Source organism: Falco naumanni, chromosome 4, assembly GCF_017639655.2.
Source record: "Falco naumanni isolate bFalNau1 chromosome 4, bFalNau1.pat, whole genome shotgun sequence".
Taxonomy (NCBI): domain Eukaryota; kingdom Metazoa; phylum Chordata; class Aves; order Falconiformes; family Falconidae; genus Falco; species Falco naumanni.
In genome coordinates, this window is record NC_054057.1 from 75,016,993 (window position 1) to 75,033,581 (window position 16,589).

Genomic DNA, 16,589 nt, shown 5'->3' on the forward strand with positions numbered 1-16,589 from the left:
CGGTTGTGCTGAATTTAGATTTATGTGCAGATGAGAAACCAGCTGTCTATGGTGTAGTGTTTTATCTCTGCTGCTCATTAGCTGTTATTATATTTTTGATGGCTGTAAACCCACAGTGCAGAAATTTAACTGGATTCAGAGGAGACACATCTTTGGCATCTCTTTGTGGTTGTTGCCTCTTGTATTTTAATCATGTGAAGAGTGTGGCCCACGAGAGGGAGTATTGTCTTGCAATTTGTCTCCCAGGAGTTGGGGCCCGGAGGCAGGACCTGAGACTCCATTCCCTCAACTCTGGTAGACTACAGAGTCTTTGTTGTGCAGTAAAATGCCAACCTAAAAGGTCTAGCACACAAGCAGAAAATCTAGCGTATGTAGGTGGCACAGTGTAATGTAGGGCATGATATGAACTTGTGTCCTGAAAACAGCAGAGCTATGAAACGACAACTCTGGGCTCTAGTTTGTTGCCTCTGTCTTTTCACAGGGCTAATATGATACACATTGGTACCCTGAGCATCTTGATCTGTTTTCATTTTTGGAGACAGTGTTTAGGTATTATTGCTACCCTTGCCTTCTATAAATACCTATCCTACCTATGCAGTACAGCTGACTCTTGCTGGAAAGTGTACCTAGGTATTTCTGGGGAGCAGTGACCCTTGTGTACCCCAAATTTTCTGTGGGACGCTTGCCTGAATAACTGTCCTGTTACCTTTGAGATGCTGGTTCTGCGCTCTGTTGATGCTGGGGAGTTTCCCTCAGGTGGCTCAAAGCAACACTTGTGGCTTTAGCAAGTTCATAGTGGATTTTCTACTCTTGTTTTTGCCTCTTCACCCCAGTAATGTTAACAGGAATGTGACAATAAATGTGCTTATTCTTGACGCTTCCTTTTTGTTGAACCGACCCCACAGGACCCAACAGCAGGTTGGTCCTTAGGGGGTCCCCCAGGTATCTGAGACACACCTGCTGGACACACCATGTGAAGTTTAAATGGAAGAGGAGTTGTAAACACATTTTAAAAACACTCTTAAGCTTCCTCTACTCAGCTGCAGCAAACATTCTTCACTTGCAGCTGCTTGCCTGTGAGCAGGAAAGATTAAATTTCCCATGATGTATCATAAAGCCTGGAGTATGACAGCTGTGGCTGCAGTGCTTCTACAAGTAAATGATTGATGCTGGCAACATTTGTAATGATTAAAACACTACCCAAAAACCCCCAAACTCAAACCAATAAGCAACCTTTCCATTAGTGTTTGAGCACTTGTCGGCAGAAGGAGCAGGGCTAATGAGACTAAGCAGCCTGCTAGACTGGATGAGGGCTTGATGTTGATTTCTGTCTAAGGTGACTGAATTCAAGATATTTGCTCTATGGAGCAAAGAAGGCGGCAGAAGAGCCTGACCTGCCTTCTGTCCACTTGCCTTGTTGCTCTCTGCTGATTTCAGCTGAGGGATTGGCCAGAGCATTGAAATTACTGAGCACTGAGTATGCCTCAGGTATGTACCCAGTGTTATGGAACTGTATGAACTTTTGATGCCATGGGCAGAGGCTGCTCTGAACATTTGATTGGAGCTGGAAAGGATTGCATCAGAAGTTGGTGGAACAAGCCATACAGAGTTTCCAGTCCATGTATAAATTGTATATGCTCTTCTTATGCCTTGTTTACAGTTACTGATGCTGCTGTTGAGTTCAGCTAGCATGTTCAGTGAAACATACAAGGCATTTGGACAGTGTTCCTCAAAGCAAGACTGTATAACTGAGGTTTCCTCTCATTAGAGGCTCTACCTTATGTCTTTGTGGTAACAATGACTTTTGTCAATTTTGCTTTCCTGAGGCGTTTGAAAGCTGCTGCTGTCTCCAATGGAGATCTAAGCTGATAGGAACAACAAAAGTTTTTCAGAAATGCCAGCCACAGCAGAGACAAGAAAAACAACAGCAACTAGTCATACCTCCACATTCTTTCCCTTGAGCAGCTTTAACTGCAGCTGGAGAGAAATGTGGTAGAATTTACTCTTCACACTTCAGTTTCTCGCTGTAGTGTTAATGTATAGGGTTTTTAGTGGTTGAATCAGATAACAAAATTCTGCTGTGGTGCTTAATGGTTCTTGTTCCAGTTCTCTCCCATGGGCACAAAGAGAACCACTTCTCAGGGTCTACCTGCAAAATATGACTGGGTTTCCTGGCATTTTTGTTGCATATATTTGCTATAAAAATGTAGGGATATCTTAGTTATTTTTTTTGAATTATATAAAAAAAACATACAAAACAGTATAAGTGTTAACCAGAAGCATTATGACAAATGGATATTTTAGTGTTCTTAACGTGTAGAGTCCAGAGTCCATTTTCAGTGCCAAAGATGCGTATGTAGAAGGTTGCACCACACAATAGGTACAGATTTGCACCTGCTTGATGCTAAGAGGGAAATGCCGGTCTTTCACTGTGTATCTGTACTTGTGTCTCATAACAGCAGCAAAATGACAATTGTCCATGGATTTTCTTCAGATGGTAAGATGAGTATTCTTACAGCAGACATGGGATTACTAGTCTAAGAGCCTAAGGGTCTATCTGTATGAGCAAGGCCAGCTTGCTCCCCTGTTAATTGCCAGCCCTGGTGTGATTGAACACGCTGAGTGTGGTTTTATCAGTCTCATTGGCTTTGATGTTATTTGATCCTGTGCCTTGTTGCCTGCTGTAGGGTCACAGCTCTAATGATGGGGTACAGTTCATCACCAAGATCGGGATCAAGGCAACCTGCTAGTTTCATGTTACTGTGGGTTGTTGCTGGGGTTTTTTTGTTTTAGTTTGTGGGGCTTTTTTACCCCATTTATTATTAACTGGAGCTGAGCTATATTCTAGACCCCTAAGCCATCAACTTTTTATTTACTGGCTGCTTCACTGTCATCTGTGTCTTTTAATTTTTGTCACATTTTATTTCTCCATCCCAAGTTTTAATGGTTATGAGCACAAATACAAGGGTGGTTTTTCAAGGCAAAAGCTCCTGTTCTTAGCAGACCAATAAACATTTTGGCTAACTCAACTAGGATGGCATCTATTCCTATATCAGGTGGTTCTGCTATGTTTCCTCCCATTTTTGTCAGTTTCTTTGGGGTTTAGTGTTTTTTTTACTTCTGTCCTCCAACTGATAGAAGTGAGGCAAACTTGAACATCCCTGCATGGTTTTGGTTTCTTGACTTGTTGTCAGAACAAATGCTTATACACTCACCTCTTGTAATTCTTGCATGCTGATAGACGAGCTGCAGTTATAAGCATGTCGGAAGGGAATTAGATTTGTACAGCATATGCTTTCTAAGAAGCTACTAAGCATTCCCAGTTAGGCACACTACCACTGTGCAGAGCAACGTGGCTCTTGTCGGTACGCTTCGATTGCTTAACAGTTCTGTGGTGGCTCAGAAGAGCTTGCAATCTATGTCATTAGATTTGGGGCTTTTTTTCAGACATTTCCTGCTTTAGCTCTGCTTTCTGCATGCAGTAATAGCTGGTGTAAAGAAGATGCTTTGCATAATTGTTGATTCTGTTAATTTCTAATTGGGCCTCACTGAGGTCACCAATTTTGTTCTCTGAAAGTCCTGGTGGTTAAGAACCAACTAGGAAGAACAGAGGGGCTTAGAGGGGAGCTTAAATAATGGACAACTGTAATCTAGCAGCACAGTATTCAGTATTAATGTATCAATATTAATATTAGTCTCCATCTTAAAAAATCTTGAAGTAAGAATTCTCATTTATATCCCCCTATGAAAGCCTTTAAAAATTAACGTTCCATTGTATTGAGCTGTTTCATGGTCCTGTTTATGGCATTGTCTCCCTCTTTGTGTGGTATGTAATCTGCTTTGGAGTAATGTTTCTGGCCTGACAGATGTCATAAGCCAGTGTCTTGGTTTAACTCCAGCCGGCAACTAAGCACCACCCAGCTGCTAGCTCGCTCCCCCCTTGGTGGGATCGGGCAGAGAATCAGAAGAATGAAGTGTGAAAACTTGTGGGTTGAGATGAAGACAGTTTAATAGGTAAAACAAAAGTTGCACACACAAGCAAAGCCAAACAAGGAATTTGTTCACTACTTCCCATCAGCAGGCAGGTGCTCAGCCATCTCCAGGAAAGCAGGGCTCCATCACGTGTAAGAATTACTTGGGAACACAAACACTATCACTCCGAACATCCCCCAGTTTATATCAGCGTGATGTCCTGTGGTATGGAATATTGCTTTGGCTTGTTTGGGTCAGCTGTCCTGGCTGTGTCCCCTCCCAATTTTTTGTGCCTCTCCAGCCTTCTTGCTGGCAAGGCCTAAGAAGCTGAAAAGTCTTTGACTTAGTATAAACATGACTTAGTAACAACGGAAAACACCAGTGTGCTACAGCATTGTTCTCACCAAATCCAAAACACGGCACTGCACCAGCTACTAAGAAGAAAATTATGTCTCTCTCAGCCAAGACCAGGACAGCCAGCTGTTTTATACCAGTGTCTTGCAACCAACTGAAGACTGCTATTAACTTGCCAGACATCACCTCTGGTAGAGTTTTATAGATGAGCAGTCTGAGCTTGTCGAGAGCTCTGCTGAAAGGGCAATGCTGCGTTCACCAAGGGCAGTTTGAGTCAAGTCTGTGTGGAGGTATGTCCCTAGGTCCAAGGGGTTAGCCCTTCCACGAAGCTGATGGGCCTAACTGACTGTTGCAGACAGTGTCTGCTCTTGAGTCCCATCTGCTGGGTCAGGACCCCCAGTGGTGTTAGGACCTTCAGTTCTGTCTTTGGGCATGGGAATAGGAAATTTGTGGGATCATATTGGGATGGCGGGAGGACTGTGGTTTCTGTGAGTGAGGGAAGGTTGTGGGGGTGCAGGGTGTGATGGTTTGGGAGGCTGACTGTGTTACATTAGGGATTTGGTTTGGAGAACCTGAAGTGCAGCTGTATGGCAGATGCACAAAGCATGAGGCTGGGATGGTTGCAGACAGAGAGAAAGCTGCTAAAGGTGTGTGGTACAGAACAAAAAAGTTCCTGAGGCCATCATCAGTGCTTTTTAACCATTGACTGTTTGCAGGCTAAAGAAGATCTACAAGGATCATCCATTTTCTACCAGAAGGTTTCTGCATTTCTAGCCTGTACGTGGCTTCCAGATGTTACCTGGTGGAGGGCAGAACTGGCCAATCATTTCCAAAACCAGCTGTATCCACTTCTTCCTGAAATTCCCTCTGTCCTGCTCAGTTACATCACTGCTGTTAATCCTGATCCTCAGGTACTGTACAGAAGTGCTTGGACTTCTGGTATTTTTTTTTCTCATTAGATCTAGTAAAAGTTGTTGTTCTTCCAATGTTAACAGGTGTTCTCATTTGCTTTAGCTCAAGGTTCAAACAGAGTTGGAAAACAAAAGCTTCTAAGCCATGAATAAATTTCCACTGAAATATGTGAGGTTGCAAGAACATAGTATCTCTTAAAATCAAGTGCTTAAAATCATTTGCCTACCTAGAGATGTCTGCAAGAAGATTCACCTCATGCTGTCTATAAGTAGAATGATAATTAACTTTTTCACTTCTGTCAGATTGGCAAGTGTTCCATAACACACGTTCAAGTGAATGAAATGTTGCAAGAATTCATTATACTTATTGGGGGAGTTTATTCCTTGAGGGCATCCGGCATTGTTTTTAGGCCTTGAACAGCCTATCCTACCTTAGTGTAAATATTTAGACCAGGTTTTCAAAGAAGCCCATAATATGACCTGATCTACATACCTTTTGAGGGAACATTCTACTTCTTTCCAATGACATCACCAGCCTTTGGACAATCATGGTCTTTTCCCAATATTTGTAAATCAACAAAAACCTTGGAGACAGAATTCCAGGGAATGGTAAAGACTGCAATTCTGCTTGACAATGAAGTTTAGTTCTGAAAATAATGTAGCATGAGAATTTTCTGCAATTTCAACCAGATTTGAGGATTACTATTACTCTGTGAGAATCAATGCCATGAAAGCTGAAGGGCTTAGCAGTGCGCTTAGCAATTTGCCTAAAGGTTTATCCAACTTCTGTGGAGGAAAAGGAGCCTTAATGTTGTTGATTTGCAGTCACTGTAGCTTTCAAGTAGAAGCAAGTGCTATAAAGCAGTCTGACGCACTTGTAGAAGATAAATCTGCTGTATGCTTTTAAGGCATAAAATAAGACATCATTTAAAACAATCAGGGCTTTTATGCAAATCTCTTATTAGAGGAATTATAAATCATTAGAAATTGAACAGCAAGACAGCAGGCATTTTCTAGGCATGGATCTTTGCCTTGATGCCGTAGAAAAAAACTGAAGTCGATTTAAAGGCCACAAGCTCTTCCTAAATTCAAATGCTCTGTGCCACCCAGGTTCCCAGGCCTGAATTACACCGAGACCAGTATGCATCATGGCTTTTTTGATAGATGTATCTTGTGGTTAAACAGAAAGGCTGATTCCTCAAAGCAGGGCTCAATGAGCCAGACTCTCAGCGGGCAGCAGCTAACCCTGTTGTGTGCCCTGGAGCTTTACAAAGTGGTACCAACTGAGAATGTTCTCAAGTGTCATTAAAATACAATGAAGAAATGCTGCATAGAAAATTCAATATCATATTCTTTTAACTTTGTTGGCTTGAAAATTTTGTACAAGGCCAGTGATCCATGCTTGCTTTTCATATATTTATGTTTATTTTGAGATGGTGTATACAAAACTAAGTAGACCAAAGAGCCTGCTGCTACATGTTGGAACAGCATGCGGTGAATACTGATACTTTTTTTTGCTCCAGGTAGCTTACAGTCTGAGACAAAAATCATGTCAGGTTGATGAAACAAATGGGTAGGAGTGGAGAGAGAGAACACGTCAGGTAAAATTGCTGCCTGCTTGTGTACTGACTAGCTCTGTGTATGGTTTTACAAGCAATTGTTAGCCATAATCGTAATAACCTCTAAGCACATTGTTAGTGCACGAGCCAATGTGTTGTTTTCAGTCAATCGGTCTAGCGTTTGTTCAGTCTGTCCCAGACCCCAAACAGATTGCTTTTCTCTTGCTATTTTTCTTTGAGGCTTTCTTATTAATGCTATGCATACAGTCTATTAACCTGCAGTAATTCGTTTCTGATACAAAGAGTAAACTCACAATGTAGTCATTAAAACCCCAGGTTATGTTAGGAGTGACATAATCCCCATGGAAGTTATTAACTGCAATGTCCCTTGTCAGCAAAAAGGTTTCTTCATTTTAGCATAAAATAAAAGTACTTTGTCCTGTTAAGCCTTGAGATGCAAACATTAATCTTAGGGATGCAGGCAGTTCATGTAGCCAGTGCTGGTGGTGCTTTTCCTCTGCCTGTTTGCTTCAGTAAGGCAGACTGGATTTTGCTGGCTCTCTCAGGCACTGGGCCATCTGCCCAAAGGGTGCAGCCCCTAACACGCACCATCTTTCTGGTCACCTTCAGAGCATCTCCTTGAACTCCAACCTATACAGCTGCCTGCTGTGACAGAGGTGTCAGGGCATAGTAGTATTGGATGGGCGGTTGTGGCAGTGAGGTTTCAAGGAAGAAGAGGAACCTCCACTTCTAAGTCAAGGCAAATGAGATTATTTTTTTCTTTTAGTTCCAGAAAATTTATTTTGTTGCACCTCTTGGTTATCAGTTCACTACCTGCTGCTTTTTTAGGTAGTTTCCCTGCTAACTTCCAGCACAAGGGTTGTATTTTCTTTTTTGACATGATAGTACTCATTAAGGGCAAGTCTGCAAAGTTCCCTCCTCACTTTTCACTTAAGCAAAGCTGCATTTAAAATTCTTTTTTAACACAGTTTTGGCTAAGCATAGATAAGAATTGTAGAACTGGGTCCAGGGAGCTATATTTGTCACAATGTCGTAACTCAATGCTGCCAAAAACTTCAAACAGCACAGACTGAACTAACAGGAAGTTTGAGGTATGGGAGTGGACTCACAGAAAGTACAGCAGTTCTTTCATGTGGTGTTTCAGACTTTTGGGATTTCCCTGCTAGAGAGTTGACGGCGGCTGTGCTACTAGAGGAGCTCTTACATGTACACACATACACACAACTTTTGGAAGTTGCTAGCCTTTTTTCAAAGGCTGAAATAATCCTGTAGCAGAAGAGCTATGCATTGCTGATGAAATTAGAAATCACTGTTTCGTGCTGTGGAAAAGCAGACCCAGATGCATCACTTGTTGCTTTGTGCACTTAAGGCACCTAATTTAGATCTGTGATTCCCCTAACTCTGTGTAGTCTCTGAAGAGGGAGCAAGAGGCATTTCAAGAGAATCTTTCAGATCTATGAATCTGTGTTTTAGTATGGGCTCAACAAGAAGACTTTGAGCTTTAGAGTTTGAATGCAGTGATGTCATTTCATTGGCAAGCATCATGGCCTTAGCCCTGCTGAGTGGCTTCAGCATCTTCCACTGTCTTTTACTATAACTTCTTTTAACTTCAATGCTGATGAGAGGCTTACTTAGAGAACTGCTGGTTACTACCACATGAGCTTTTCATCCAAGGTCTTTTCAGGCCCTTGGCTGTGGGGGCATTGCTTTTCACATATCTCAGACTGTAGCAACTGGCAGTTCAGTGCCTCAGGGTGTTGGCAATTATGCTGGTTTGATTTTGGGTTATTGCCCCATGTATTCTTTCTCCTTTCGTGCTGCATGAGAAGAAGCAAACTAGCACTTTAAGCTGTACCTAAGCTAGCCCATGTAATGTTTTGTGGGTGGAGAGCGCTGAGCTACCTGGAGTGCAACACAATTTGGCCAGCTGTTAGACCTGCTCCACATGTTGCTGTAAGCTCTCAGATTGAGTGTATGGCTTAGGGCTGTGCTTTCCTCCTCCAAAGCTTTTTGCAGAGCCTGATGCCAAAGCTTGAAAGACTTCATTGTTGTGTGGCTGAAATGGGCATTAGGGAGGGATAAAACACCCAGAACAGCACCTCCACATCTGCTTTCCCAAACCAGACCCAGCAGGATGAGACTTGCAGGTGCCAGCCTCTACATCCAGCAGCTTGATGATTTGAAATCCAGGCTAAAGCTGTAAAACAGGAGGTTCAAAAGGACAGATTCATCCAGTCCTTTGCTTTCCAAATCTTGCTGGTGGCTTGTATTTCTCTGAGTTGGGGCTAAAAGACAGGTCTCACGTGTCTGGCACCTTGAGTTTGCTGTGCAGCCCGATAAAGTTGTATCAGCAGTTTGGCAAGAGCGTGTCATCTGACTGATGGTTCCACATGGATGTGACTTATCTGTGGTTGAGACATTTGTCCTGGGGCCTCATCTATATGTATTTATAGAAATTAATCCATATCTGCAAGCACAGGATAGGTGCATGGCTCTATCTTCATGAGTCAGAAGGGATAAGGTGACATCCTGGCCCTAGCTGAGTCCCACTGGAGTTTGTCATTGATCTTGGTGAGGCCAGGCTGTCAGTGGTATTTGTAACTAAAAAACACTGACCTTTAAAAGGAGAAAGGACTACAATGATGTCTACCAGAGTTGGTGCAAAGATGAAGGCATAGTTTGGGGAGGAATGAACTATTATAGTTTTTCATTCTTCCTAAAATTTGATAGGTCGCATTTAAATTGTGACCATTCCAGAAAAGAGCACCTTAGAAGCACTATCAAGCAAATGTGTGTAGACATTATTATTGTGCATGATGGGCAGAAAGGGTGGAAGTCACTGTCTTATCCTTTCTTTTCTGTGTTTTAAAATAACCCTTTCCCTGTCCAGAAGAGGGGAAAGGGAAAGTGAGATGTATCTTCAAACTGTCTGAAATACAGTCACCAGAATTGCACATCTTCAGTGGGAAAGCTCTTAATGAGCCCTCTCTATCCCCAGCCTTCTTGCTGCCTGGGATCTTCCTACTGTGCTTCCATATTTCCTATACTAAATTCTGTAGCCATCTGAAGTGAGCATGCACAATGGGAAGGGAAGATGTGCAGGAAGTTCAAATTTGTGTTAATCTGGATTCTGCAAGGAAAACTACGCTAATGCATTGAGAGTCATGACAGCAGGGAGAGTTTGAGAATAATGCTGCCCAGTGCAGGGGCATGGCTCTCAGTGAATCATGTCAGACGTGGCCCCTGCCTGTGTGTTAGGGTTGAGGCCTTTGCTGGAGTGAGAATAATGCTTCCTCTGCTGCTGATGATGTGGTCAACAGAGTTGAAAGGGAGAGGTTATACAGATACAGAATTTATAATCTGTCTCTGGAGGTAGTGGAGGGTGCAGCATCTTTAAGGGGTTTGGGTGTTGTCTCATAGTGATAATGACTGAGCAGATCTTTAGATTGGAAAGTGCCTCACATGTGAGGAGATGAGATTGTGGAGTACATAGAAATTCTTCCTGTAGTTTCTGTTTTCCTGCTGTGCCTGGGAAGCAGTCTTAGAAGACTCGTTGCAACTTAAAAGACTCTCTTAGATCATCTGACAGCAAAAGCTATTTCTTTGTTGTTGGAAATGAGAAGAGAATACACTGTAAGCAAGAATAAGAGATACTGGATTTGGTCATATTTTTGTATAACAGTTAAATATTCATGATTTTGCTGCACGCAGCTCCAGTCTCCTCTAAAATGTGCTTATTCTTGTTTCTGCTTGGTATTTTACAACACATTTTTGTTCTGCTGTGTATTTCCTTCCCATAATTGTCTGGCTTCATCTTGGTAATATTGTCTGAAGCAAAGCAGTAGCTCTGGGGTTTTTTCACACTTTTTGAAAAAATGGTGCATGTTCAATCCTAGCTATGGTACAAATTAGTCTTTCCAGTGTTTTAAGGTAGCAGAAATCAGAATTTGTCTGCTAAAACAAGTAAGAAAAAGGATAACTGACAAAAACAAGAATAACTATAAATGGGAGGTTATGGACCTGCCCTCCTTTCCTGCTCTTTCTGGTCATGGCAATATGGATAGAGAGGCTATCAGTGCTGTAAGAAACCCTGCTTACAGCAGGGTGTGGGGGAGACAGTCGTGGAAATGGTTATGGTTAAACAATTCTGAGTTTTGAAGCCTGTCACAGTGTCGCTGGGGCTGCTGTAGCTGCCATTGGCTGACTGTAGGGTACCTTTCCTCCCTGGTATAATGCCTTTACCATGAGACGTGCGATTATTACAGTGCTCTGAGTCTGCAGAGCTTGCGGAAGAGGTGTTTTCAGGTAAGTATGAAAGGCTTTACTGCCTCTTCACCATTCTGCACAGTGCACGGGGAGGGAGTCTCCTCTCTGCCAAGAGATGGGTCAGCATTCAGAGATGATGTATCAGCTAGCCTGGGAGAGGCTTTGTGAACTGCTGTGTTTGCACAGAAGCTTTACGGCTACTGTAATGTTGGAGGCATAGGAGAGGAACCAGCCCTGAAGTGAAGCCAGCACAGTTCTCACACCTACCCTCTCTCTCATTGTGGGACGTTAAAAGTAGCACTAAGGTATCATAAAGATACATAGTGTCAAAATCACCAAAATTATGTCAGTAAGAGTGGGGTTCTGCAACTGCCTGAGGAGGGTCACTCGGCATTATATGTCAGTTAGGAGTCATCTCAGTATTGTAACAACTGACTATTCAGTTCTCTTCTACATCCATGGAGAGGGTTGCTTTCTTACTATTTTCCCTGTGCATTGCAATTCTCCACTGGCACGCTTTAGCTAGACTGAACAAAGCAGGGTGCATTGCAACCATTGATGTCTATTTTCTTACTTATGAGGAAAAGGATTTTCTAGGAGAACTGAGACTTCTCAAGCTTCATTTTCTCTTGCTTTGTGAAATCACATTCAGATTGGCTGCTAGAAAACAGAATCTGACAGATCACAGTAACTATTTTCCACAGGCCTTGATTCCCAGGTGTGGACAGATCCCTGCTCTGGCAGGCAGTGTGCCTGGGATCCCAGCTGGTCCACAATTTACACTATGGTACTTCCTAAAGGTCAGCTTTTTACCCTGGATTTCCCAGCACACAGCCCCTGTGTCCGAACTGAGGCTGGATGATTATAATGGTTTCTACGGAAATGTAGGCTGGAGTTGGTTTGACCACATTTGTCCTGTCTCTTTTCCTTCTTCTTGAAAGTTCATAGACCCTGAAGTTTGTTCAAGGAAGAACTGGAATAAATAGAAGACTGGGGTCTTGCTGCATTCCCATTTTATTGGGCTTGGCTGTGCTCACTGCATTGTGCCTGTGTTGCATGCAGGAGCTGGCATCAAATATTGGAAACAGAGATTATCTTCTGTTTCCTTAAATCAATGATTTCTTGCTTTTCCTTTGCTGCTTTTCACAACAACCAAGTGTAATATTACAAGTGGAGGCTGGTGATTTATGAACTTCAGGGCAAAATGGACAAATCCATTGAGATATGTCAAAGGTTTCAGTTTTGAGTAGTTGTGTTGACTGAAACCAGTTGAAAAGCGAAATCTCCAGTTCTGGTTTTAGGCAAGTATCTCATGAAGCACAGGAAGTAGAGGAAGGAGAAAACACACAAGGCTACTGAAGCAGAAAGGCAGATGTCAAAGGGGTTTTAATATTATTCAAATTAATTTCATTTTCTAGTTTTGTTTTTCAGTGTTTGTAGAATGTTATGAAGTGCCTGTCATTTGCCAAGCAGTACAAAAAAAAAAAATTCTCAGGTGATTACATGATTAAACAGCATTATATGTACCTCGTAATCCAGAATTGATGCTTCTTCATGCAGTGTTAGTCCATTTTTTATCCATAATAAAACCCCTGATGAAATTTAATTCATTTTTTTCATTTTTGAAAAGGGTGTCCGCATGAGATGAGAACAGATTAACAACTACTGTAAATCGAAGTAGTCTTTAAAAATAGTGAAGCTACTCTGAGATACACCATGTGAGCCTATGTCTTAAAAGTGACCGGGGTTTTTTTTTTTCTCAATCTTGGAATGAATCCTGCCCTCTGAACTCTGCCTAAATATATCCATATTTCTGGAATGTTCAATATTGGCATAGCTATGAACATCACTTCTTCCCAAACTTGAACTTGACAAACGTGACTTTCAAAAGCTGCATTTGTTCCCGGGCTATGGTCTTGCTTACTGAGCATGCAGTCACAGAAAATTCTCATGAGTGACACATTCTTAAACTTGCACTTGTACAAGTTGCTTGCTTGGCTGCCTAGAAAATGTATGAGAAACAAAATAAGGTGCTGAGACTGGGAAACACTACACTTCTGTGAAGCTGTGACCTAGATGCCAGAGTCTTTGCCTGTCTGTGAGTATGTGGAACAATAAGACTTACAGATATGCGTCACTTGTGGTGACATGAGCACAGGAGAAATGTCCTGTTTTGGTTACAGGCATGTGGGAGTTCATGCAGTTCCTTCCCTCCCCTTCCATTTGATTAGTTAATTAGAACATTCCTTTAACAAAGCACTTTTCTGCTGGATGCTCGGCACATCGTGGAGAATCAAGGTCTCGAGCTGCTCAGCCTGGTCTTGTGGTGCCTTTTGCATGCAACTCCTGTTCATGTTGGTGGGTATTCTGCATGTTGGAGGATCACTGCGTTGGACCCTGGGAATGTTCAGTCTCTCAGGAAGCAGTTGCAGATATCTTGGGGTATCACTTAATTGGAGCTAGTGGTATGGTTGTAAGAAAGCAAATGATAGACTGAGAACATTGGAGTAATGAGTTTAATCCATTAATGTGCATCCTTATGTTTGCTCTAGCCATAAAGTACAATTTTTTTCCTAGCCCTTTATTTTGAGGGATCAAGATAACACACAGGTGAGAGATGTCCTTTGTGCATTTCAGGCAGTGAAGAAGGTGTTTGCGGTGCCAAATGGATTTTACTGGCAGACGGTTGAAACCGATGAAAAATATTTCCCTAACAGCAATGACATTGAGGCTTGCAGAGATACAGACACTGAGGTAAAAAGAAAAAAAAGAAAAACCAAACACCCAAACCACTGCTTTCTGACTTGTGGAATCATGTGGGAAGTTGAGAGACGATAAGTGACCTGGAATATTTCAATCTCAAGGTTTGGTACAAATACCTCTTGAGGTATTTCTCACTCAGACCTAAATATATTAGCTGAGTATTTTGTGTCATCAGTATTGATGTGCTGATTGCTCTGAGCCACAGAAGATTAAACTATGAAATGTGCAGGTTGAAGAAATTGCTACTAACCAGGTGCAAATCAGTAACAGTAGACAAAATTTTGAGAACCTAAAACCACTTGACTGCAAGCCAATATACAACACAACTTTTTTTAAAACTTGTGCTCAGAAACATTAAAAATTTTCCGAAGCTTCTGGTACTATCTCCCTGACCTACAGTAACTGTGTATGTGTTGTGTGAACAACAGTAGGAAGTAATTCTGCTTAGTTTACCTTAAGAAGAGGTTAAGGTAACATAAATTAGCTCATATTTACCTCTGTTTAGGAGTGCACACCAAAAGGTACTGGACCTCCATCCATTTACGATAACCTGTTGACTATGGTAACACTTTTCTTAGCTCTTGTGCAACACAAAGCATGGCATGTTTGATCTGACAGAGTTCACTTTCCCATTAGCATTGATTCAGGGCGATGCAGGTATGCAAAGTTCTTCCTGAACACGCAGCAAGCCTGACCAGTTGCTGTGAGTGTATCAGGCTTGCGCCTGGAAGTTGCTTGAAGTCCACAATTAGGAGCTGAAGACACCTGGCACTTGACGGAGTTGGAAAATGCCTCATGTCTTCATTGTAGCTCCTCGCCTCAGGAACACTGTCGGCAGCTCCATACAGACCTCTGACAACATGGGCAGGATGCTCTGTAAGGGAAGGCAAGCTGGGAGCTGAGACTAACAGCGAGGCAGGCAGGGCCAGTGACCTCACGGGCAGGGTTCAGTCCCACAATTCCCAAGCAGGAAGAGCAAAGCAGGTCAGTGACAAGGCCAAGCCAGAAAGTCAGTGGGTTAGAATAATGGCCAGGATTGGTGACGTGTGAGACTGGGCCAAGGCATACCTTCCTCAAAGCTCAGGCAGAGACCAAAGCCAAGTGCCTGGCTCCTAAGCAAAGGGGAGATAAGCAGTTACTGAGGTTTCTTGACGCTGGACAGCTACATTATCAAAGTTGGCCCTGAGCCCAACAGCCAAGTCCCAGGGATTCTCATAGCAGCTACAGAAAAACACTTCCTTACCGGATGCTGTGAATATTGGGTTAATATCAGGAGAGCCTGAGCTAGACAAATAGAAAGAAATAGAGCTTTTATTCCTAATTAGACCACTTTCTTATGATTCAAGTAAACTTATATCTTCATTTATCGTGATGGTATAAGCCTCATAATGTGTTTATGGTGGAGTAGCATTTCATTTAAAGTGTCCAATAGTGATGAATTCTTTTGCTGTTCACTGCAGCCATAAAGCTTGCTGCTGGGAATAGTGTTTTGTTGCTTTATACCCAGGTGAACCATGCACAAATTTGAGGACAGTACAATCATGCTTTTCTAATCTACAGCTAGACAATTTATTACCCACAGCACCACACAACTTCCTGTCATAAAGCACTTGTTTTTTGGAACAATATGTTTCTTCTGATAGGAAAGTTATAATAATTTGCTTCCCTTTTGGGTATAGAAATTCAGTGTGTGTTGGTGTATGTCTTCCTACATACCAGGACATGCTATTTGGATTAGCCTGGTAAAGATGATTTCAAAATGTAAATCTGGGACAGTACCAGTGATGCCTGCCTTTTGGCATTTTTTTAGTGTTGATTTTGGCACTTTTGGTAGGTATAAAGAAACAACCAGTTGGTCTATTATTATTTAACCATCTTTCTGTAGTACATGAAGTTAAACAGCAGGAGTGATACACTTCAGTCTCTGCCCCAGAGAATTTGCATTTTTTTTACTAGTAGGTTTATTTGACAAAAGGCACGACTGTATCAGCAGAAATAGATTTGATCACAATTATCGTGGATAGTTATGATTCAACCTGAAGCCAAGAGCCTACTGTGCTAAACTGCATATAAACATAAAATAAAATGAATCCTTTTTGTAGTTCTTACAATGTAGATAAGGCATGGGAACTAAAGTTGAAGAGATACAGCTGTGTGGTCATTGAGGGCTTGGAAACATTTGACTCATTTCTCCAATGTGCTCTTGCTGTTCAGGTTGCCATGGTACTGCTGTTCGAAACTCTCTTCCAAAGTCCCCTAGCTACCCATCATATGTTGCAGCTGGTACTTGGTTCTGGTCTGGATATCTGTGGACTCCGCCTGCTCTATCCTCAGCAGGATGTGCTGCTCTCTAGCTCAGGTGAGGTCTAGTTTTCCTTCAGAGACTTCTTCATGTGATGATACTGATGTGAAGGCAAAAACCTGTAAATGTATAAGGTGAAGAAGGATGTGGTGCTGTGGGTGTGGGGGAGAGTACCAGATTGGCATGAGTGTTGATTTATCAGTTCCTGTATATTTCCTAAAAGAAATGATTAAAAAAAAAATCTTTGGCTGTTTCTTTCCTTCTGTTCCCAGTGTTGAATATCCATGAGTTGAATTTTTAATCCTTGGCACATTTTTGTGTCTGAAACCACTTTAGTTGGTGGTCCTTTGCAGTGATCTTTCCCAGATTGCAGTGCCCTAAGCTCTAGGATTACACTTCTGTGAGTCAAATGTACTAAATTAGTTTCCACTGATTTTCCTG

General features: G+C 42.1%; 1 protein-coding gene across 6 annotated transcripts in view; it reads left to right on the forward strand.

Moving 5' to 3' along the window:
- The window catches only part of DNAAF8 (dynein axonemal assembly factor 8), a 95,204-nt gene that overhangs the window by 33,424 nt on the left and 45,191 nt on the right, over window positions 1-16,589 (forward strand). For all 6 annotated transcript variants that reach the window (XR_005827668.1, XR_005827667.1, XM_040592880.1 and 3 more), the window contains 3 exons: window positions 5,043-5,237; window positions 13,721-13,837; window positions 16,061-16,205. Coding sequence is in view for 4 of the 6 variants with exons in the window: in XM_040592880.1 (XP_040448814.1) it covers window positions 5,043-5,237; window positions 13,721-13,837; window positions 16,061-16,205 (457 nt within the window). In the remaining 2 variants the exon portion in view is untranslated. The remainder of the gene's footprint in view (window positions 1-5,042; window positions 5,238-13,720; window positions 13,838-16,060; window positions 16,206-16,589) is intronic.